A 24485-nucleotide genomic window follows, 5' to 3' on the forward strand; every position below is an offset into this window, starting at 1 on the left:
GAAGGGTTATACACAATGATACGCATGTGCCCCATGTTGAATTGCTTGACTTCTTAGGGAGGGTGGGTGGAAAGGGAAGAGGGGAAAGAATTTGGAACTCAAAGTTTTAAAAACAGATGTTCAAAAACAAAAAAAGTTTTTGCATGCAACTAGAAAATAAGATACACAGGCAATGGGGCATAGAAATTCATCTTGCCCTACAAGAAAGGAAGGGAAAAAGGAATGGGAAGGGAGTGGCGTGACAGAAGGGAGGGCTGCCTGGGGAACAGGGCAACCAGAACATATGCCATCTTGGAGTGGGGGGGGGGGGTAGAAATGGGGAGAAAATTTGTAATTCAAACTCTCGTGAAAATCAATGCTGAAAACTAAATATATTAAATAAAAAAAAAATAAAAAGAAAAACAAGTGGACTCGTTGGTGGAGGTGGTCCTCCAGAACCCCAGAGGCCTTGACCTTCTTTTTCTCAAGCAGGGTGGCCTATGTGTGGCCCTGGGAGAGGCTTGTTGTTTCTACGCTAACAACTCTGGGGTGGTGCAGGAAAGCCTGAGGTTGGTATGCCAAAATATTGCCAATAGACAAAGGGAGCTGGAAAACTCTGAGAACTGGTATCAGTCCCTGTTCCATATATCCCCTTGGCTTACTACCCTGGTGAGGACCCTAGCTCGCCCCCTCCTCCTCCTCATTATAGCTCTGGTTGTGGGCCCCTGCCTCATTAATTGTTTTCTGCAATTTGTCAAGTCCTGCATAAACTCTGTTAAACTGCTATTGATTAGGGATCTCCATTACCGATTTGCAAATCCCAGTCCCCCTGATTCTTGTGAGAGATACCCTGAGAATGTGTCAAGGAATTGACACACTTTGAAAAACAAAGTGGGGAATGTTATGCCCTGCCCCACCCCGCTCCAGTTTCTCCATCTTGCCCCAGGTCACCCCACTGTTTGTACTCCCATCTCCACGGACCCCACTCTTTGTGTTCCCTTCTCCACGGAAATAATCCTGCCTCAGCTTGTCCTACTGTTTGTGTTCCCATTTCCACGGAAATCAAATTGTGTTCTTTCCCTTTAAGTACCCTCTCTCTTCCCCAGCTCAGGGCTGTTCTATTTGAGTAATTACTCCGAACAGTGGCCCGCTTGAATAAATCCACATCCAAATTTATATCCAGGTCTCGCTCACTTTTTTTCAGCACAATACCCCTTCCACCCAGGAATAGGCAGATGAGAACAATTTTTTCAAACGTCCATGAAGGTGGCTGAAGCAGGCTCTGTGGAGGGCTTCGAGCTTGGGTAGACATGGAAGATGCCAAAGTCATCCACTGCATCCCCAGCCATCCCCAGTCCAAGCTGCCTAGGGTCCCCAACTCTAAGACTTCCTACCTCTGAAAGCCATTCCCCATTCATTACATTCATAAGCCACAGTTGGGGGAGAGATAAACTCTGCTTCTCCCCCTGTAGCCAGAATGGACTTTGTTTTCTTTGAATGACTCAGCTCGCCTCGTTGAGCTTCCCTGGACGCTGGGGCTTGCTCTTCAAGCTGTCCTCTCCCCTCTTATAGAGTTTTTGACATCATCAAGCACCGCCTGAACGACCAGGGCCGATTGGTTCTTGACTTGGCCCCTCCCCTTGCGTAGTAAAATCCTATTTGCACTGGGTACATTCATAAGGTTTCTCTCCAGTGTGGATTCTCTGATGTTTAGTAAAAGAGGACTTCTGTTTAAAAGCCTTTCTACACTGGGTACATTCATAAGGCTTCTCTCCAGTGAAGATTCTCTGATGTACAATAAGAAAGACCTTCTGTGGTAAGAGTCTTTCCACATTGATTACATTCATAAGGTTTCCCTCCAGTGTGGATCCTCTGATGCTTAACAAGGACATTCCTATATATGCAAAAACCTTTCCACATTGATTACATTAATACGGTTTCTCTCCAGTTTGGATTCCTCTAACAAGACTGTGTTTAGATGTAAAAGTCTTTTCACATTGATTACATTTTTAAGGTTTCTCTCCAGTGTGGATTCTTCTATGCCTAACAAGACTGTGTTTACATGTAAAAGTCTTTCCACATTCATTACATTCATAAGGTTTCTCTCCTGTGTGGATTCTTTCATGTGTAACAAGACCACGTTTCCATGTAAAAGTCTTTCCACATTGATTACATTCGTAAGGTTTCTCTCCAATGTGGATTCTTCTATGTCTAACAAGACTGCGCTTACCTGTAAAACTCTTTCCACATTGATTACATTCATAAGGTTTCTCTCCAGTGTGGATTCTCTGATGTGTAACAAGACTCCGCTTATTTGTAAAAGTCTTTCCACACTGACCACAGTCATATGGTTTCTCTCCAGTGTGTGTTCTCAGGTGTCTATTAAGAGAAACCTTCAGTCTAAAAGTCTTTCCACATTGATTACATTCATAAGGTTTCTCTCCAGTGTGGATTCTTCTATGTCTAACAAGACTGTGCTTATCTGTAAAAGCCTTTCTACATTGACTACAATCATAAAGATTCTCTCCAGTGTGGATCCTCTGATGTTTAACAAGGCCATCCTTATATACAAAAGTCTTTCCACATTGATTACATTCATAAGGTTTCTCTCCAGTGTGGATTCTCTGATGTGTAATAAGATTTCCCCTCCATTTAAAAGCTTTTCCACATTGATTGCATTTATAAGGTTTCTCTCCAGTGTGGATTCTGTGATGTTCAGTAAGAGAGGCCTTCCGTGTAAAAGTCTTTCTGCACTGGGAACATTCATAAGGTTTCTTTCCAGTGTGGATTCTTCTATGTATAAGAAGACGGTACTTATGTGTAAAAGTCTTTCCACATTGATTACAATCAAACGATTTCTCTCCAGTGTGGATTCTTTCATGTTTAACAAGAACACCTTTCCGTGCAAAAGCCTTTCCACATTGACTACATTCATAAGGTTTCTCTCCAGTGTGGGTTCTCTGATGTATGTTAAGAGTAGTGCTCCTTATAAATGCCTTTCCACATTCATTACATTTATAAGGTTTCTCTCCATTGTGCATCCTCTGATGTTCAACAAGACTGCCCTTCCATCTATAAGTCTTTCCACAATGATAACATTTATAAGGCTTCTCTCCAGTGTGGATTTTCTGATGTGCAGTAAGACATTCCTGCCATTTAAAACTTTTTCCACATTGATTACATTCATATGGTTTCACTTCATTGTGGATTCTCTGATGTACAGTAACACTGTTCCGTGATTTAAAAGCTTTTCCACATTGATTACATTCATAAGGTTTCTCTGCAGTGTGTGTTCTCTGATGTGAAATAAGACATCCCTTCTCTCTAAAAGCATTTCCACACTGATTACATTCATAAGGTTTTTCTGCAAGGTGGATTCTTCTATGCATAAGAAGACTGTACTTACATGTAAAAGTCTTTCCACATTGATTACAGTCATACAGTTTCTCTCCAGTTTGGATAATCTCAGGTGTTTTGCAGACTTCTCTCCAATTGAAGGCAGAGGGACCATCACTCATGAATCTTTGCTTGGGAGTTACTGCCACAGAGAGGCTTAGCTCTGTAGCAGCTTCCTTCATTTCCAGGCTAATCTCTCCATCTTAAAAAAACAAACAAATGAACACTAAAACAAATAGACACTATACTTACAAACATACATATTTATATCCCCTTTGGACCACAGGCAGAACAAAATCTCAGTTACTCTCTATTTCCAAGGTAAAGAGAAACATCTCAAAAGGCAAGAAACAGTCATTTTAAAATGCCCTTAGCTCACATCTCAAAGATGATTCAATTTCCAAAGAGCTTCATGCATAAACTGACAGTGGATCTCACAAAAACCTTGTGACACAGGCAGGGCCATCATTCTCATCACATTCACAACTCAGACCCACACCAGGAGCTCAGAATGGCTGAGTGATTTGACACAAATCCGAGCAGTTGGGACTAGAATCCAAATGCTGAGAATGGGTCCACTCTGTCCATAGTACATGACAAATTATCTCCACTTTCAATCTTTCTCTTTCTCTTTCATTGTCAGCACTTTCAATCCTTCCTTTATAGATACAATGGCATTTGGTGCACATGTACTAAATATTCAAATTATTTCATGGTCTATTCTACCAGTAACCATAACCTAAGTTCCCTGGGGATCACTCTGAATCTTATTTTTTCTGATAGATTATCACAGTTCACATACAGAATACCAAAACTTTTCTGTATTTACCTGGGGCATGAGGGCTTTTGTTCTGACCCACCAATTTCTTGAGATAGCCATTACTTATTTCTTTTTAAAAATTATCTTTAAATGGCTCTGCTCACTAAAACAAAATGAAAAGCTTTCCATAAAACACAATTTCTAAAAAAAAGTGCACCGCATTGCCCAGGTCTGAAATATGTGTCTGATACAGGAATTGGAGTGTATCACCTTTTGGTCCAGAATTGGATGGCATGTTGCATTCCTGGTCTTCTTGCACCCCTTCCCCTTTAAATATTAACAAACCCCTTGAAAGATGGAGGCAATTGTCCAAGGGATTTGAGCTAAAAAGTTGTCAGTGGTACCGTAAGCGGTAAATAAGTGTCCAATTTGATTACAAAGATATTTATCTACTTGGACAGGAAGTATGTCCATTTTCCACATTAACAGGTATGTTTTGCAGTGATTCCAAACTATCATGATCAGGAATGTATGGCTTTTGGGAATCGTGCAGTGAGTACCTCAAACTCTGACTGCTTCTGGCCAAGTACAACAGATTCTTTTAGTTTCTCAACTTGACATCAAATTGTTTCCAAACTTCCAGGAAGGTTACACATTCGTGTGCAAATGGTCACTGGCATGCAAAGACCCTTGGTGGCTGTCTATGACTATACTGGAGTAGTTTTCTCCTTCTTTTTCTACCTTGTAACCACATCTCATCAAACATGAAATCATCAGATCAAGATCTCACCTGGGTTTCTATTCTCATAGCAGTGAGAGCAGGTTATTGAAAAACCACCACCAACAGGCATGCACAGTGGAGTCCATCACGAAACTGTAACGGACCACCACAAAAGTGCTACAAAAACAGACCTTAAAAGTGCCACTAACCGTAAGGTTGTTTTCTAATTTGAACTTCTGCTCTATTCATGGCACTCTTCTTCTATCTGGCAGTTTCTCAATGGACTTTGTTGGCAACATATGTCAGTCATTCAGTAGTTTTAGTGAATGTGTAGCCACTTTACCAGTGGCAGCAATAACAAACTTATGTCTGAGGAAATCCTATCCTTCCAAAGTTTGTTTTGTATATAAACATTAATTTAATAAAACAACAAAGCAATATTTGCAACTGACCTTTGACCATATTTGTCATTTAATGTAGTACTTGCCAAGAGCCCATAGGAAAACTAAATTTTAAAATAGTAATTAGCAATTCCATGTGAGTGGTTAGAGTTAAAAAAATGAATTTCCAAGGCCTGGAAGGAGCTTGTCAAAGTCACCTTGCATTTCGCACCTCATCCATGAGTGAGCATTTTCAACATATTGTGTTTAAAAAATGAGAATATAAATCATGGTACAGTGGACAGAATGCTGGGCCTTGAATCAGGAAGACCTGAATTCCAATGCCACCTCAGAAACTTGCCAGTCGGGTGACCCTAGGAAAGTCAGAAGACCTCCGTTTGTCTCAGATTTTTTCACCTGTAAAATGGTCATAATTATAACCTCTATTCCCTAGCATTCTTATGAGCACAAAAAGAGACAAGATTTATACAGTGCAGGACACATAGTAGCTGCTGTATAGATGCTAGCTAACACTTTCATTTGATTTCGACTGTGTCCTCCACAATTCTGCTCTCCTTTTTTTCTTTTCTTTTTCTTTTTTTTTTTTTGGAAGGGGGAAGGCAGGGCAATTGGGGTTAAATGACTTGCCAAGGTCACACAGCTAGTAAATGTGTCAAGTGTCTGAGGCTGGATTTGAACTCAGGTCCTGCTGACTCCAGGACTGGTGCTCTACTCACTATGCCACCTAGCTGCCTCTCTGCTCTCCTTCTTAAACCTGTATTCTTGTCACTCGCTTTATTCTCCTATGTCCTTGGGGAACTAAATGTATTTCCATTCTAAAACACTCACTTTCCTTTGTATCAGGATTAGTTTGTAAACTAGATTCTGAGCTCTGTGACAGCAGACACTGTCTTTTGCCTTCCTTTGTAACCTCATGGCTTACCATAGTGCCTATAAGAGAAAGCATTTAATCTGTGTTTCCTGATTCTCTGCCCAGGGCCAGGGCTAACAGCAGTCCCAACCTCTACCTCCCTGCATTCTGGTCTCTCCCCTAGTTGATGAATGCATGTTCAGGCCTCAGTCCAGTTTCTGTCCCTTTCTTGTACTCCATCACCTCCAAGTAGTTCCCTTAGTTGAGAATCTAACCTTGATGGAACCAGACCAGAACCAATATTGAAGAATACAGAGGCTTCTTTCTAGGCTCCTGAAGGGTCTCCTGCTGAAGGACACCTCTGGGTCTCTAAGTCCCAGCTCTCTCAACTGATGTGGTGGTCACCTACATGAACCTGGCCAATGACTCTCCAAGAATGGAGGCAGAGATTAGCCATAGAGATTAGGAAAGGGACTTGGGCTGGTGATTTATGCAAAGTCTAGCCTTGGAAGACTCCTGAATAAGGCAACAGCCATCTCTCCTCCTCAGGTGCTGCTAAATGTGCAGAGAGAAAATCATGAAACCAGGCTGTCAGATCTACCACCAATTTTGGCTACACAATCTGAGCTGGGCCCTCACTGGGGCAGGGCATTCCTTTGCCATCTCCCTGACTGACTCCCTGTGCCACTCACCACAGCAGCTCTTCCAAATCTTTTCATTCATCCTCAACCCTCCATCATGGCTTGCTACCACTCCCCTCCCAACCACTCAAAAAACTAGTCATTTATCAAGGGCTTTCTTATCTTCCTCATCTCACATAAATCAGAAGTCTTCTCTACTTTTGACCCCCATATCACATGGAAATATTATTCTTCTGCCTGCTAAAGAAAAGACCCTTACATGTGCCAATGATCTCACTCTGCCTCTGTATATTCCTCCTCTAGCATCTCCTTTTTTGTCACCAATTTTCACTCTCTCCCACACTGATGACTCTTTCCCTATAACCACAAATAAAATCATTTCTCTCTAATCCTTAAAACACTCTCACTTGACCCATGCGCCCCCATGAGATGGTGTCCAATATCCTTCCTCCATTTTCTGACTAAACAGTTAGTCATCTACATTTCCATTTCGTGTCTCCAACTCCTTTCCCTGGCTTTCTTTGGAACTCTCGCTCTTTTCTTTTTTTCTACCTTTCCACACCACCCAAGATATCGTGACAATTAGACACAAATAATTATATCCACGTATAATTATTCTAGGCGTATTTCTATTTATCAGGTCTTCCTCTGTCTATGCATGGCATCTTTCTTCATTTGACCTTTATACTTAATCTGGGTATTTATAATAGCAAAAAAGAAAGAAATGAAACTTTCTGCAAGCTACCTACCTCTGAAATGTATTGTTCCAGTGAAACACATCTCCCAAAGGCACCAGTAATCTAAAATTGCTATTTCTTAATAGCTATTCACCTGTGGCTATTTCTTAATCCTAATCCTTCTTTACTTCTCTGCAGGCTCTGACACGCTCAGTCTCTACCTTCTTTTTGATCGTCCCCTCCCTAGACTTTAGCAACATTACTCTCTCCTCGTTCTCCTTCTACCATATCCAAAAGGAAACTCATTCTCTTTCCTCCAACCCTCCCATCTTCTTCCATTCCTAATGCTATCCAAGGCATCCTCCCAACAGTTCAGGCTCAGAAATGAAATGTCATGCCCTCCACATCAACTCCCACACACTCACACGCCTGACACCCATGTTCAATCTCTTGTAGAGTCCTCTTGATTCCACCTCTGTGGCATCATTCCATAGATCCCATTCTATCTCCATATTGTCATGTTCTTGGTTCAGACCCCTGCCACCCCATACCTCAGAGACTGTCAGAGTCTGCTGGTTGGTCCAGCTGCCTCAATTGTCCGTTCAGTCCCATCTAATCCTCCATCCAGTTATCAAGTGTGTCTTCCTTCAGCTCTTACCTGACCAGGTCATGATGTATTCAACAGCCTCCAGTGGCTCCCCAGCAAAATATGAAATATAAAACCCTGTCTAGGGCTGTGAAAGCACTTCATTTCCTAATGCTCACTTACTTTTCCAGTCTTCTTTCTCCCACCCTCCTTTCCATCGTATATGTTGTAATCCATTTGTTTGGACCTCCTTTCTGTTGCAGTGATAGGTCACTACCACTTCAGACTCTGTGGGGTTTTGTTGCCATCCCTCTTGCTTAGAATGTTCTTGCTGAATCCCCAGCTAGAGCTCAACTCCCCCAGTAAGCCTTTCCCTTAAATTCAGGGCCTTCCCTCTCCTGACTAGCTCCAATTTATCCTGTCCCAGTGGGTTTCTACGCAGTTGTTGGCATGCTCTCTGCCCCAGCAGACTGTGAGCTCCATGGAAGCAGGGGACATCTCTTGCATTGAGTTATGTGCTCAGTCCTTTCTACAGGGTCTGGAACAGAGCAAGCACTTAGAAGCTGGTTGACTCAAAGAAGGACTAGGAAAAAGCTCATATAGGAGAACCCAATCCCCTTTACTACTCTCAGGAGACTTCCATGCCCCCAAATTCCAAACAACTTTTTTTGGGTCATATATTTATCCCTGGAAGGAAGGTGAAAGGCCATAGAGTCCAAACCCTTCTTATTACTATTGGAGAAACTGAGGCTCAGTGGTTCAGTGACTGACCCATGAAGCTGCTGCTGAGAAATATCTGAAAAAGAATTCCAAGTCAGGCCTTCCTGCCCCCAGATCTACCACTTGCTTCACCACAAGAACAAATAGCAGCCTCTTGTAATCCCACCTCTCATATATCTGCCTTCACTCACTCACCTGGACAGCAGCTCCTCAGGCCTTCTTGCTCCAGCATCCATGGGCCTTCCCTTTGCTCAAAGGAAGAGATCATGTCTTCTCTGGGAACTGGCAGCCCTGGGCATGGGAAGTCAGATAAGGATGAGCATGGAGACAAACTTGGCCTTTAGTTCTCTTTAGGGAAATGTGTTCAGACCCAGAGCTGCTCCACTGTGAGATTTACACACATGAGCCTGTTCTCACCCATTAGTGATTACAATGCAGGTAACCCAAAGCACGGTGTGCCCCATTATCCTTTTGTACAACCTGCTGTGAGAAAGAGCCAAACCTCTGCCCCCCATCCTGTCGAGTCCCATTCTCATAGAAACTTCTAAATCCAATGCAGGCTACAAAGGCTTATTATGCAAGACTAGCCTCAAGCGCCAGAAGGAGGATCCTTGACCACCCACCTTCTGCACTGTACCCCTCCCCTGTTCCTCACTCCGTGAAACCTGTAGAAGCCTTGTGTACTGCTCATTTGGGGTATATTTGCATCATCAGGTGAGAGTCTCCTGTTGGCAAACTCAAGAAACCCTAGTTGGTCCAAATTCCATTTTTTGGCCAGTCCCTTATTCCTTGCAATGCTAAGGTCATGTATGCAAGGACCTTAGGGTAGTTCCAAGGCCTCCTGAAGGATGGTCTGATAACCTTGCTTTTCTGAGCTTTGGGGAAAGTTGGGGGACAAGATCAGGAAGCCAGTTTGGAGTCAGAAAATCTGTTTGTTTGGTGCACCTTCTTTATAGAAGGTTGGACTCATTGCATGGACTTTCCATTCTCTAGAAATTAGAGGCAGCTGATGGTGCTGTGGAGACAGCCCTGGGCCTAGAGTGTGGCATGCCAGGGTCTGAATCCAGCCTCAGACAGTTACTTAGCTGTGTGCCACAGGACAAGTCACATAAACTCCATTTGCCTCAGTTTCCACAACTGTCAAATGGGGAGAATAATATCACCTAATTGTGAGGATAAAGTGACATAATATTGTAAAGAAAGCCCCAGGCCCAGCACCTGGCAAATACTAAGTGAGAATAAATGCTTCTTCCCTTCCCTTCCTTTCCCACCATCTGTGCTGGAATTTCAGGGCAATGGGAAGGAAGATTAAGGACAAACTCACTACACGAGGGACAAGTAGAAATTGGGAGCTACAAAGTGATGCTGTTAAAAAGAAGAATATTCCAGATCCCAGACCCATCCCAGAGAGGACAGGCTTGTAAGGAAAAGCCTCCTGAGCAGCTTTCAGAGCCTTGGCAGACACAATTCATGGCCAGGTGGGGGTTAGGCCAAATGACCCCTGACATTAGTTCCAGGTCTGAGATTCTTCCACACTAATTTGAAGCTGCCTAGAAGAGGTGAGAGACAGCTTCAGGAGCAACAAGGAAATCCTCAGGTTCCTGTCACACAATGCACAGACTTTTATAGGAAACTCCAGCAGGATAGGAGACCAACACTGTTCTCTCTGTAATAACTGATCAGTGCTCCAAACCCTGTGCACCAGGGGATGAAGATATTCATTTGATGGCAGACTCAGCATTACCAGAGGAAGTGTCCTTACCCAGGGAGAGCAGGTTCCGGGCATTCTCCAGCATGACCCCCTTGTACAACTCCTTCTGAGCATGGTCCAAGAGGCCCCACTCATCCTGGGTGAAGTCCACAGTCACGTCCTTGAATGTCACCAACCCCTAAATCAGTAAAAGTCACAGGATGTAGAGCTGAAGGACACTTCACATTTAAATAATCCAATCCTCATTAAATTTACAGAACAAAAGTGAAGCCCAGAGAAAGGATTAGCTGAAAAGTCAGACCCTTTATGAGAATCAGAGTCAACCTCTAAAACCAGTCATTAAGAGGCCAACTGGGTTTTCAGAAAAGCATTTTCCATGATCAGTTGGAATAAAACTGAAGAGTATTTTCCTCTGAAATGCATCTTCCTGTGGAATCAGGGAGAGAGTTTGTGTTTGATCAGTGAGGAAGGTGGACGTATAGGAGAGCATGAGAGAGGGTGATGGGTAATATCTTCCTCATCAGAACTGACATAAGTGATTTACGATTTTTTAAAACACTATTTTTTTAATCTCTTATATGCATATCCATGGCAAACTCTAGAATTTATTTCATTTCATGTTGAATGGAGATGTAGGAAGATTCACTTAAATCCAAAGGACACAGAGACCAAAGCAGAGAACTTGTGGATCAGAGGAAGGGAAACCCCAGGCCAAATTAAAATATTATATTTAAATACATATGACTATCAACACACATGCACATGAATGTATGACAACACTTTATATAACAAACAAACCTCATATGCACAAAATAATCTGCATTTCATTTCCTCCACAAGAATGTGTACTACTTAGAATTAGGAATTAGATTTTCCCTTTTCTTTTAAAAAAAAATTATTTAAAATTCAGGGAACAGAAGAAGCATTTCTGTAAGAGTACAATAAAAAAGATGATTGCTCACAAAACTGCAAATCTCCCATGTATGACGTGGTATTCCTTGAAATGTACAGAAATTATCGTGGAAAATTCTTTTCTTTCTCTCTGCCCTTACCCCAACCCTAGGGATGGCTACAATGTGTATGCACACACACAGACATATATACATGGAACATTATTCCATACATACCACCGTTTGTCAGTTCTTTCTCTGGATACAGATAGCGTCACTCTTTACACGCCCTTTATTTTTCATTTGTGTCCTTAGAATAGTCAAAATGACTCATGTGCTCAAACTCTTCTGAACACAATATTGCTGTCACTGTATACAACGTTCTCTTCATTCTGCTCACTTTGCTCTTAGACGCTTTGTGCAAGTCTTTCCAGGCCGTTCTAAGATCACTGAGCTCATCCTTTCTTACAGCACAGTAGCATTCCATCACAACCACACACCACAACCCATTCAGCCTTTCCACTAATGATGGGGATCCCTGCACTTTCCAGGTCTTTGTCACCAACAAGCAAGTTGCTGTCAACATCTCAATCACATTCAAAGTCACAATTGCTGTCTGTGAATTTCTTTCCATCTCATTTTTACTCATGATTTTCCTTTCTGCCCTCTCTTTTTACCCTATTGCTTTTACTTTATCTTCTCCCCCCACCTTCCTACCCTCCAATTCACCCAAACCTCCAAGAGTCACCCATTTCCTTTCCCCCAATTTTAGCCCACAAGGTCTCCAAAAGTCCCCCACCTCTCCCTGACCCTCCTAAATCCCAGGCCACACACCCCTCTGAAAAGTCCCTCCCCCATCCTGTTCCCCAATTTTCTCACCTCTCTACATGTTCAGAAGACTTCCATACCCTGTGACATATACATGAGGCTTCCTTTTCAACCCAGATGAGAGTATGGTTCCAGCCTTAGCAGCCCTCCACCCCTACTTGCTTCCTCTCTATGAAGTCTTTTTTTCACTCTCTCTTTCTCCAATATCATTTTTCCCTTTCGACTTTCCCTACACAGGTTTGTTTTTTAATCATCACCCCATCATACAGAACTCAGCCACCACCTGTCCTTCAAACTACCTCAGGAATGATGACAGTTATAAGAATACTGATATCTTTTTCATATATAAATGATACTAAAACAGTTTGACCTTCATGGGGGCCCAATAATCAGGCTTTAATGATTTCCTGATATTTCTTCTGGATATTTAATATCAAATTTTCCAATGAGTTTTGCTCTTCTTGTTCCAAACCTGACAGTCTCTCAATTCATCAAACAGTCATTTTTTTCCCATTCAGGATCATACTCACTTTGCTGGGTAAGTTATTCTTGAGTGCAACCATAGCTCCTTTGTTCTTTGAAATCTAATGTCCCCAAGCCTTCAGTCTTTGAGAGTGGAATCTGCCAGTTCTTGGGAAATCCTAACTAGATTTCCACTTTATTGAAATGCTTTCTTTTTCTTGTTGTTTACAAGATTTTCTCCTTACCCTGGGAGTTTTGAAACTTGGCTATGACATTCATGTAAGTTTTCCTCTTGGCATCTCTTTCAGGTGGTGAACAGTAGAAGTTTTTCTATTCTGCTTTCCCTCTTGTTCTAGAACTGAAAGGGCACTTTTCCTTAACAATTTCTAATTAATAAGTGATATGTCCTAAAGAAAATTCAGTGAAAAGTCTGTGTGAAGCTGACAGTTGCAGGGCATTCTGGGGGAAAGCATTTAATGTGATCACTTGAGAGAGAACAAAGTTAAAGCAAAGATCTAGTTTGTTTCCTCAATGGCTGAAATAAATAAAGTCTGATCTGGAAGAGGATTCTAAAGACCTATTCACTGGAATTGTTGATTTGTAAGAGATGCCCTCCAGCCAATGTTGTAACACTGAGGGCTGCAGGTTACTCCACAGATGATGTGTCATAGCCAAGACAGCTCATGCCTTTCCTTTCTGATTGCTTTCATTTGTCTATGATGTACATTCCTTAATTATAAAATTAATTACCTAGAAATAAAAGTAACTATGATGGAGAAGGGCAAGCTAGGTGGCAGAGTGGACAGAGCACTGGGCTTGGCATCAGGAAGATACCATCTTCATAAGTTCAAATCTTGCCTCAGAAATTACCAGCTGTGTGACCCTGGACAAGTCACTGAACCCTGCTGGCCTCACTTTCCTCATTTGCAAAATTAACTGGAGAAGGAAAAGGCAAACCACTCCAGTATCTTTGTCAAGAAAAATCTCAAACAGTTTATAAAGTCCTGAACATGAGTGAACAAGAATCAGGTAGTGAGGGGGTTCCTTCATAGGCTAAAAATAAAAGCAATATTTAATTAATCTGGGATTTGTTTGAGCTATTTCATCAGAAAAATTTTGCCAGTTTCTTTATGAGAATTAAGTGACCTACACATCCAAGGAGAATTATAGAAACTTGGCAGAATAAGAGTCAAGAGGAGGAGTAAGAGGCCTACTGATGGACCATATAAAGGAGGTGACCAGGTTTGAGAATATGAGATAAATGATTTATTGAGGACCCCTACTCAAACAGCATTAGTCAGTTCATTAGGATTTTATAAGGGGTAATGATTGTTGTAATGCTTTTAGTATATTCATCTCATCAGTCCCCAAATACCAGGTCTAAGAATAAGCAATGTATTAATGCATACTTTGTACAAGTCACAGAGGAATATGGATTCCAATAGAAGGGCCCCAGAATAGGACTCCAACTTAAATGCAGTAATAGCGAAAGCAGGAGTGTGTGTGTGTGTGCGCGTGTGTGTGTGTGTGTATGTGTGTATGTGTGTAACTGTCTGGGGTAAAATCACAAGCTCTCTTTATGACACATTGAATTTCAGATGTCTATTGGTCACGCAGTTTGAGATATCTCTTAAGAAATTAGACATACAAGACTGCAGGTCAGCAGAGAGACTGAGGCAGGAAGGGTCCATTTGAGAACTATCAGCACAGAGATAGTGATGACATGGATGGCAGCTGATGAAATCACCAAGGAAAGTAGTATAGAGGGAAAAGGGAAGAGGACCAAGGACACCTATGGTCAGAGGGTTTGATCTCAGGAAGATGCAGAAAAGATAGACAAGTAGTCAGACAGGTCAGAAGAAAACCAGGAGAGAGTGGGGTCCTAAAAGCCTAGGGGGAAGAGAGTATCATGGAGGAAAGAGGGATCACCAGGGTCAGAGGCTGGAGAGAGGTCAAGGAGAATGAGGATGGAGGTCACCTCTGTGGTCTCAAAAAGAGAAGAGCACAGAAGAGTAGGTGAGGGGGAGGGAGCTTTGAAGGTGAGAGGGGGAAAGGCACATCACACCTGGGCATGAGGGGAGCATAGTCCATCATAGGCTGTACCAGTCCAGACTGGGCCGTAGAAAGAAATCAGCGGTGGCTGAGGCAGCTTGCGGCCCTATCAGCCCACACATGGTAAAGGGTCAGATAACTGGTTAGAAGGAGATTACAGGGGTCCTTTTGCTGGCAGTGGCATACTTGGATCTGGGTCCCAGCCCTGGATGGCAATCCCAGTGTGAGGAGGAGCACACCAGAGCTTGGAACTGCTAGGGAGTGGGACCCCTCCTCATAGCTCCAGGGCAGAAAAGAATACTTGTGGTCACTCACAGGCCAGGAGAGAAGTCAACACACCCCTCCTTAGCTCCTACCACCTTGGCAGAACTGTAAACTTACACTGAGCCCTCCACCCTGAGAGCAGAGCCCCACTTTAGGAATGAGTTTAAAGTCAAGGAAGGCTAGAAAAATGAGCAAAGAACAGAAAAATTCTGACTATAGAAAGTTACGATGGTGACAAGGAAGATCAAAACACAAGCTAAGAGGACACCAACCAAACTCCAAACTCTTACATGCAAAGCCTCAAAGAGTAATTGGAATTGTGTAAGGAGTTGGTGCCGACCCCGTGGCTGCTTGGACCCTAGGGCTTGGCCTGTTTCCTGGGTAAAACCAGACAGGCTGAGTAGGAGTTGGAACGGCAAACACCCGAAGGAAGGACTTCAGTCCTTAACAGCCCCCCTCCCTCATAGTCACCCTTCTCATGCAGGCAGAGTCCATTCAAAAGGGACTCACAAGCCCAGGAGGAATCCAGCTGGCCACTAGCTAATGCTCTTGCACCAGGGCCTAACACAACAATGCTTTGATACTTTACTTACTGGAACATCTTTGATACTTTACAAGGGCATCCTGCCCCGTGCTTCACATAGCTCATACAGCTCTGATATCAGGGGGCTACATGCCTGAGCCTTCCCATGCCTCTTTAGATACTGTAGAACAGTACCCCCCTCTTTTGTTCCCATACCCCTATGGAAACTACATTACTACAGCCCTAGTTTTTCCCATATCATAGTTTACAACAATCCAGCTTCTTCCCACCCGATATTGATCTTCCCATGCTCTCATCCCCTTACCCCTTGAACACCTGTTTCTGCTTATGTAGTGCAAAACCCTATAAAACTGGATAATGTCTCCCAATAAATTGGAGTTGTATCCACTTCTGACTGCTGCCTCATCATTGCATACTGAGATTGGGGTTCTTGCTGGTTGGGGACTCCCAACAGAATTGATCTCAGGTCATTGAGGGAAATCCTGAAAATGTACTTTGAGAATCATTTAAGAGATGTAGGGAAAAGATTGGAAATGAGAGAGATGCAAAAAAATCATGAAAAAAAGAATCAAAACATTGGCAAAGGAGGAACAAAAAAAGTACTGAAGGAAAGAACTCCCTAAAATGTAGAATTTGCCACATGGGAAGGAGGTACAAAAGCAAAGTGAAGAAAGTAATTCCTTTAACAATAGAATGGAGACAGTGGAAGCTACTGACTGTACAAACCATCAAGACACAAGCAAGGAAAAGAAAAAAACTGAAGACAATGTCAAATGCCTTTCCAATGATTGGAATGCTCTCAATCCTGACCCTAACCCTAAAGGCCTGCTCTGGGCTTCCTTCAAGTCTCAGCTAAGAAGTCATTTTCTGAAAAAAATTATTTTCCTGGTTCCCCAAATTGTTAGAGTCTTCCCTCTCAGAGTTACCTCCATTTGATACTGTGCAGAGCTTGTTTGGACAAAGCTGCTGACTTGTTGGGGCAGCTGAGTGGCACTGTGGATAGAGACCTGGCCCTGTACTCAGGATGACCCGAGCTGGAGTCTGGCCTCAGATACTAGGTGAGTGACTCTACGCAAGTCAGGCTTAAGTCTGTGTGCCTCAGTTTCCTCATCTGTAAAATAAAGCTGGAGAAGGAAATGGCAAACCACCCCAGGATCTCTGGAAGAACAACCCAAATGGGGTCATGAAGATTCAAAGAGCTGGACAGGACTAAAAAACAACTCAATGACACCCCAGAAATGGTAAATGGGACGGATTCAGGAAGACTGGGGACACTTGGGTGACCTGTTCTGATGAGGGAGAACTTGAAAACAAATGCGGGAGGGCAGCAATGTGGGGAGGGGGGAGTCAGTGCTTCACATACCAAAGAACCAGGGAATCAGTTTAAGGCAGAGGAGCAGAGAGCAGGGCAGTGTTGTTACTACCTGATTCAATTGCATGCCTGTTTTTGTAAAGAAATGCTCCAGGAGGACCACACTGGCAGCTTCACAGACCATCCTCTATGTCTGTGGCAATGGCCTCATTGGCTGATGTCTATGCACAGACTGCACTCACCTGGCGAGGGGGGCTGCTGCTCCCAGGGGCCATTCCTTCTGGCTCCAGGCTCCCTGCTGGGGCCAGGCCTTGGTCCTCTGCAGACTAAGCTGGGCAGGGAGAAAGATCCCAGAGGGGGAGAGGTCTTGCTCTTTTCTTCCTAGGCAGCAGGCTGGCCTACAGGGATGTACAGGGTGAAGCCCCACAGGAGTCACAAAGGCCCTGGCCCTGCCCTCAGGGGAGAGACTCCACCCTACAGAGGGAGGGAGGGAGCAGGGAGGGTCAGGCTTGGAAATGAAGAAGGTGTGAACAAGAAGAATACTTCTTCCCTCTTTTACTCCTCCCCCCACCCCACCTGCCCCTCACATTCTCCCACAGAGACCCAAGAGGCAGAGGGGCCTTGGGATCCCAGATGGGATGACAGCATTCAGAGCCTCAATGGCTCCTCAGTCAGAGCTCTCCCTCCACTTGGTCTTCCCTCCCTGAATTCACTTTCCCTGACTCGCACATACTTTATCTAGACTACAGACTGACTTCTTGATCTAGGAGGGAAGCTAGGGAAGGTTGAGGAGGGGATGGGCTCTTGAATGGAGCCACCAGGGAATGATCTGGGGAATCTTGAGGCTGGGAGACAAAATCCAGTCTCTCATGAAGCCCACTGGCAGGGGACCAGAGGCAGGGGAGCAGGAGACCTGGGGAAGGGGAGCAGGAGTGAGGTCTGGGAGGCAAGACAATCTCACAAAACTTATGGAGGAAGATCAGGGACACTGGAGCGACTGAAGGGCTCCAGGGGGACACTGAGCCTGGGGAAGCAGGATGACTGTGTCCTGAGGTCTAACTAGGGGCTGGGGAGGATTGTTGGGACCTTCTGAGAGAGCTTAGGCTTGGACTCCCCAAAGGGAAAGTGGAGACAGGGAGCCACAGGCCTGGGATCTCACAGGGAACCAGCCTCAGAGCCATGGGTGCAGATAAGGCAGACCAGGAGAGTGCTTTGGTAACTGTGTCCAAGCCTGGGTAGGCAGGTAGAAAGGTAGGATTCTTGGATCTCCAAAGGAGCTGGATCTGAAGGCAAGAGAAGGGAATTTCTAACCAGGTTAGAGATTAGGGGACAGGGAGGCAGGACACGTGGGGCCTCATAGGAAGGCTTCAGGACTCCAGGAACCCTAGGGGCAAAGTCTGAAAAAGTGTTATCCAGTGATAAATCTGGGGAAGTTGAGCCAGGAATTTAGGGAGTGAGGGGGGCGTGTGGAAAAGATCTAGGGACAGGGAGCTCATTCGGCAGCCAGGCTGGGGAGGAAGGTGTGCTCCTGGCAGACCTGGCGGACACTCACCATGTGGTCAGATGAGGAGAAGGAGACTGAATTGCACCGGCAGCCAGGAAATCGGCCGGGGGGGGGGGGGGGGGGGAGCGGGAAGTGCTCCGGCTCAGACCTACCTGGGACCTGCAAGCAGAGAGCTGGCGTCCAGAAGGCGGAGCGATCCCAGATCTAGGGGAAGAAAGGAGAGATTTGAGGTGGACGGAAGGCACAGCAGGCTGGGCTCAAAGACTTCCTGCTTCTTGTCCTGCCCACTCTCGGAAGGTCTTCCTTTTTCCAATAGCACCGCCCTGTCCAGCCCCTGAGGCCCCCCGGAGGGCGAGGCTCTTTCCTCCAATCACTCCCGGGGCTAGACCCAGACTGCCTCCCTTGCCCTCCAAAAAGTGGAAAGCCTTCTCCAGTGCTAGGATCTCCTCCTCAGCCCTAAACTCCTCCCAGGCCTCCAATCTCCACCCAGACCTCCTCCCAAACTCCACCTGGGCCACCACCCACGAGGCTGCCCATCTCTGAGAGCTCCTCCTCTCCAGTGTCTCCACCTCCTCCCGTCCTGCTTTCTTCCTCCTCCGGAGCAGAAAGACTGCCAGGAATAAACTAGCACCTGAGTACCTGAAAGTGATACACCAACCCACAGAAGGGGTGTCATGCTTGGAAATGAAGATGGTCTGAACAGGAAGAGTAGTTTCCTCCTTCTCTTCTGTCTGCCTCCCCTCCCCGTCCTTCTAATGGAGACCCAAGAGGCACAGGGGGCTTTGGGATCCCAGGTGGGATGATACCCATCAGAGCCTCAGTGACCCAGAGTCAGAGTTGCCCCTTCACCTGGTGCTCTGCCCTCCCTGTATTGAGCACCAAGGGTGAGCGACATTCTGTAAGCAGTAGTGGCTGCCCCGCTGGGGACCAACTGGCCAGTGCCAGGTGGACAATGCTGTAAAATTCAGTTTCCACACAGTTGGGGCCATAAGGCCCCAACCTACTCAAAATTTGCTGAGATAAGATACAAAGCTTGACCAGTGAACAATTGTCATACCAATTAAGTTGGGACCTTTTAAAAACTGTTTTAGAATGATAAATTAAGTGTCTTTGATTGAGCCTTACTAAGCCCCAGGCCCAAACCCTTATCTACTAGGTGCTAAGCCCATGTGGGTGTGAAGTCCTCAGGGTCCTAAGGGGAGTTGCTAGGACCAGAGCTAATAATAGGAGCCAAAGTTCTGGTCACTCAGATGACGTTTGATGACATCCAAAGACTGTATAAAAAGAGAGAACAGACCTACTTGCAGGGGCTCTCACTCATTTGAAGAGTGGCGTTTGACTGGAGGAGACTCTGGGCAGCTGTAAAGAGCCCCCCAGCTTGTAAACCCGGATCCTGGGACTTTGTTAAACCCTGGTAACTGTGCAGTGAGATTTGAATCAGAGGAGGTCTGTGTGTTGATGTTTGTAATTTGTTTGTGTTTGCTCTAAAGTTCCGGGTGCTGGCTCTCTCCCCTGAACTAAGTGAATGATATTTATATGTTGGATTGAAATAAGATTGTTAACCCCCTAACATTACTTTCCTCAGTAAAGCAGATCAAAGAAGCTGTGCTGGCAGTGTCCTTGATGTTGGGCTTGCGTTGGTCTTTCACCCCCACAGCAGCTGCCAGCCAAATTGTTGTAGCATCAGTGTATGGAAGGAGCTCACAAACCCCAAAGTTATGGGCCGGCAAACTGGCTCCTGCCTGGCCAGAGTTAACTCCTGGACAGCAACATTGTAGCAACTGCTGGGTAAGGGAAATGGGCACATATGGAATGTTGTAACCTGGAGCGATCCTCACAGATCCTGAATCAGAACAGGGAGCTCCAGTTACTAACCTGTTCTTGCTTAGAGCTCTGTCCTTGCTCTGTACACCATTCTTTCTGAGGATTTGTGCCTACTTCTTGAGAATCAAAAGGGGAAACCCTTCAGCCTCTTGAATAAAACGCTTGAGATGCCAACTGCAGAATTGAGTCTTCTTTATAACAATGCTGCTATTACCTTCTCCCTCCCTCCCTCCTTCCCTTCCTTCTTTCCTTTCTTCCTTCCTTCCTTCCTTCCTTCCTTCCTTCCTTCCTTCCTTCCTTCCTTCCTTCCTTCCTTCCTTCCTTCCTTCCTTTCCTTCCTCCTGAAAGGGTATGATTTAACCCCTCTTAGGTACATAAGATTATACAAACAGAGGCCTTGATTCAATTGCAAAGTTAGCCCCTCTTAATGTGATTCAGTTGCAAATCTGGCACAAGTCTTATCTCCTAAAGTAGAAAGCCCTGGGAACACAAGAGGGAGGTTCCTCCCTGGGTCCTGGCCAAGACCCTGAGAGGGACCACTGTCCTGGAACTAACCACTCCAAGGATGGGCTGTGCTTGGAGACCTTGAAGGGATTGGCCTCCTTTCAGGGCCTTGCATAAGATGCAGCATTTGCCAAAACCTCCTGGCCTGATGCCTTCTTTGTTCCCAGCATTATTTATGCCATAAGATTCGGACCCCAAATTGGAATCTCACCTATGGCAGAGACATCTGTCCTGGGACTTCCGTGAGCGGGATCCTGACGGCTGTACCCTGGGATTCCCCAGCTCTTGTGGTCGGGTGTTGGAGCTTCCCCTCATCAGTGATGACTGTAAATATGTTGATTTTAGTACTGGCCTATGAGATAGTGAGGAGGTGGTTGGTGACCTCTTTGCTTCAGGGGAGGGCCTAATTTACACATGAATTTGAGTGACATGTTTTGGACATCTGAGGCTTTTAGACCACGTGGGTTTAAGTTGTCTCTTTGTGAAGATTTTAGGTCATGTGGGTGAGTCGCATGTGTGACTCACCCTTGTCCCTGAAAAAGATATAACACCAGGAGTTGGCTTTCTCTTTTTCAGAGCTCTTACCCACAACCGTGGTGGTGCGTGACTCTGGGCCAGCCATTGTTATGAGCTTCCAGGCTGAACTTAGATGTTGGTAACTATGAATTGAGTTTTGGCTGTCTGTCAATATTTGTAATTTGTTTGTATTTTGCTCTTAAGTTCAGGGTGCTGGATTTTTCCCTTGAACTAAATGAATGGTATTTGTATGCTAAATTAAAATAAGCTTGTTAACCCCTTAAGGTTGCTTTCCTTAGTAAAACAGATCAAAAGAACCTGGTCTTTGGCAGCATGCTGGTACCATGCTTGTTGTTGGGCTTGTGTTGGTCTTTCACCCCCACAACAGCTACTAGCCAGATTGTTGAAACAGAAAGCTAGGGAAGGTTGAGGAGGGCGCAGACTCCTGAATGTCCACTAGGGAATGACCAGGTGGAGTCTGAGGTTGGGAGGCAAAATCCAGTCTGAAATGAAGCCTCATGGCATGGGACCTGAGGACTCTAAAAGAAGGGGAGGCAGGGAATCAGGAGGCCTTGGGAAAGGGAGCAGGGATAGGGTCTGGGAGCAAGACAACATAGCTCATGGAGGGAGGTTAGGGACACTGGAGTGATAGTAGGGTTCCATGGGGACACTGAGCATGGGGAAGCAGGATGACTGTGTCCTGAGGTCTAACTAAGATCTGGGGAGGACTGTTGGGATTCTCTGGCAGAGCTTAGGCTTTGAATCCCTAAAGGGAAACTGGAGACAGGGAGCCACATACCTGGGATCTGATAGGGAACCAGCCCCAGAGCCACGGGAGCAGATAAGGGGGACCAGAAGAGACCTTTGGTAACTGTGTCCAAGGTGGGGTCATCAGGACAGGCCCAAGTGGGGGGGGGGGGCGTCTGAAGGCAGGAGCTAGAGACAGGGAGACAGGATATGTGGGTCCTAATGGGAAGGCTGAAAATAAGACTTCTGGGTCCTTGTGGGCAAGACTAAAGTTGGGAAAAGTGTGACCCAATAGTCCATCTGGGGAGGATGACTCAGACATTTGTAAATGATCTGGAGTCTGGAGAAGAGTTAAGGGCAGGGAGTTCCAACAGAAGTCAGGCCAGGAGAGAGGCATGGTCTTGGTGGAGCTGGAGGACACTTACCACAAGGTCAGATGAGGAGGATGAGACCCAGTGGCAAAGGCAGCCATCAGAGGTCAAGACCTTTGTAGGACCCTGGCTCAGTCATACCTGGGATAGGCACCCACAGAGATGGCTTCTGGGAGGCTGAGAGATCCCAGCTCTTGGGAAAAAGGCAGACAGATCTCATCTCCAGGGAAGGCAGAGTGACCTCAGCTCCTGCTTCCAGCCAGCCCACTAAGGGAAGCTCCTCCTAGTCCCAAGAGGCACCCCAGTGCCCAGCTCTAGAGGCCCCCAGCATGAGCCCTTTCCTCCAATGTCACCCTAGGTCAGGACCTCAGGACCCAGCCTGCCTCTCCTTCACAAGCCCTGCCTTCTAAGGACTAGGAACTTGTTGTTCAGTAGCTTTGGCCTTGTCCAGTGCTTCCTAACTCCATTTGGGGTTTTCTTGGCAAAGATACTGGAATGATTTGCATTTCCTTCTCCAGCTTGTTTTATAGATGAGAAAGCTGAGGCAAACAAGGTTGAGTGACCTGGCCAGGGTCACACAGCTAGGAAGTAGCTGAGGACTGATCTTAACTCTGGAAGAGTTTTAGGCCCAGGACTCTATCCACTAGACCACCTAGATGCTCACCAGGGGCTTAACAGAGGCCAATTAAATAACTGACTCAAAAAGAAGACATTGTTTTCTTGGATTTATTGCAAATACTAAAGGGCATTCATCACATTAATACCTTAAACTCTTTTTTTAAATCAACTTTCTCTACCTTTTTCTTCCTAAGGGCCCTCTCTGATCATACCCCAATCTCTGAGCCAGTCCAGTACCTTGTTACATCATGAGGAGAGAATGTCCATGTATATCTATATCTGTGTGTGTGTGTGTGTGTGTGTGTGTGTGTGTGTTTGATTGTTTCTATGTATGTGTGCCTTTTTAATAATGTCACTAACAAGGACCCTGAGAATTCTGGCAGCAGAATCAAATGAGCTAAAATGGACAAGGTGCCTAGCGCACAGTAGGTACACATAACCAGCCCCACCCCCTTTTCTAGTCTTTTTACACCTCACTTCTCTCTTCCTCCTCCTCCTGATCTCTGACCCAGGGACACTGGCCTCCTGGCTCATGGTTGACCAAGACCTGATCTCCTGACTCTGCCTTTCCAATGGCTGTCCCCCATGTTGGGAATGCTCTCCCCCTCTTGCTAGGGTGTCTTTAGTCCCACCCCTCTTCCTTTTTAGTGATGTGGCTGTTCAAGGAGTACTAGCCCCTCTGGCGGGAGGCCTGGCTGAGCCATTTTCACACTCCTTGGGTGTCCACCTGTCAGCCAACTCTCCCCTGTGGCTCCAAGAAGTTGTAGCATGCCCAGCAGTTACCCTTGGTAAACTGCCTCTGGCTAAGCCAGCTTGAGGGTTACTGAAAGGCCACCAACCCATAGGTGTGTAAGGGGTGCCAATCCCAAGCACAAGAACTGCCCCCTCATATCCAGGGATGGGCAGATGGGAACAATTTCTTCCAAAGGCCATGAAGGTGGCTGAACCAGGCTCTGTGGAGCACTTGGAGCTTGGGTAGATGTGGAAGATGCCAAGATCATCCACTGCATCCCCCTTCCAAGCTGCCTAGTGACCCCAACTCTAAGCCATGGTTGGGGGAGAGATGTTTTCTGCTTCTTCCCCTCCCTTCTCTTCCTCATTCTGCCTCCCTTCCCCATCCCATTCCCAGTCTGAGAGCTCTGCCCTATTGCTTCCTGTCACTCCACACTCTTCAGAGCTTGTCTCTGTGCCTTTTAAAAATGTGATTGCTGTATAGTTTTGGAATTAATTGTTCTTTAAATGTTTGATAGAATTTGCTTATAAATCCATCTGGGCCTGTGGATTTTTTCCTTGGGAGTTCATTGATGACGTCTTTTTTCTGAGATTGGGTGATTTAAGTATTTTACTTCCTCTTCTGTTAATCTGAGCAATTTATATTTTTGTAAATATTCATCCATTTCAGCAAGATTGCCAAATTTATGGGCATACAATTGGGTAAAATAATTCCTAAGTATTGTCATTATTCCTTCTTCATTGGTGGTGAATTCATCCTTTTCATTTTTGATACAGGTAATTTGGTTTTCTTCTTTCCTTGTTTAACCAAATTAACAAAAGATTTATCAATTTTATTTTTTTTCATAAACTAGCTCTTCATTTTATTTTTTAGT

At 45.1% G+C, this 24485-nt stretch overlaps 1 protein-coding gene across 1 annotated transcript in view; it reads right to left on the reverse strand.

Annotated features, from left to right (window-relative positions):
- Positions 1-1560: 1560 nt before the first annotated feature.
- The window catches only part of LOC118854400 (zinc finger protein 420-like), a 74640-nt gene continuing 51715 nt past the window's right edge, over positions 1561-24485 (reverse strand). Inside the window, exon 6 of the mRNA XM_036764759.1 lies at positions 1561-2944. Within this exon, the coding sequence (XP_036620654.1) occupies positions 1989-2944 (956 nt within the window). The 3' untranslated portion in view covers positions 1561-1988. The remainder of the gene's footprint in view (positions 2945-24485) is intronic.

Source organism: Trichosurus vulpecula, chromosome 1 (assembly GCF_011100635.1).
Source record: "Trichosurus vulpecula isolate mTriVul1 chromosome 1, mTriVul1.pri, whole genome shotgun sequence".
Taxonomy (NCBI): domain Eukaryota; kingdom Metazoa; phylum Chordata; class Mammalia; order Diprotodontia; family Phalangeridae; genus Trichosurus; species Trichosurus vulpecula.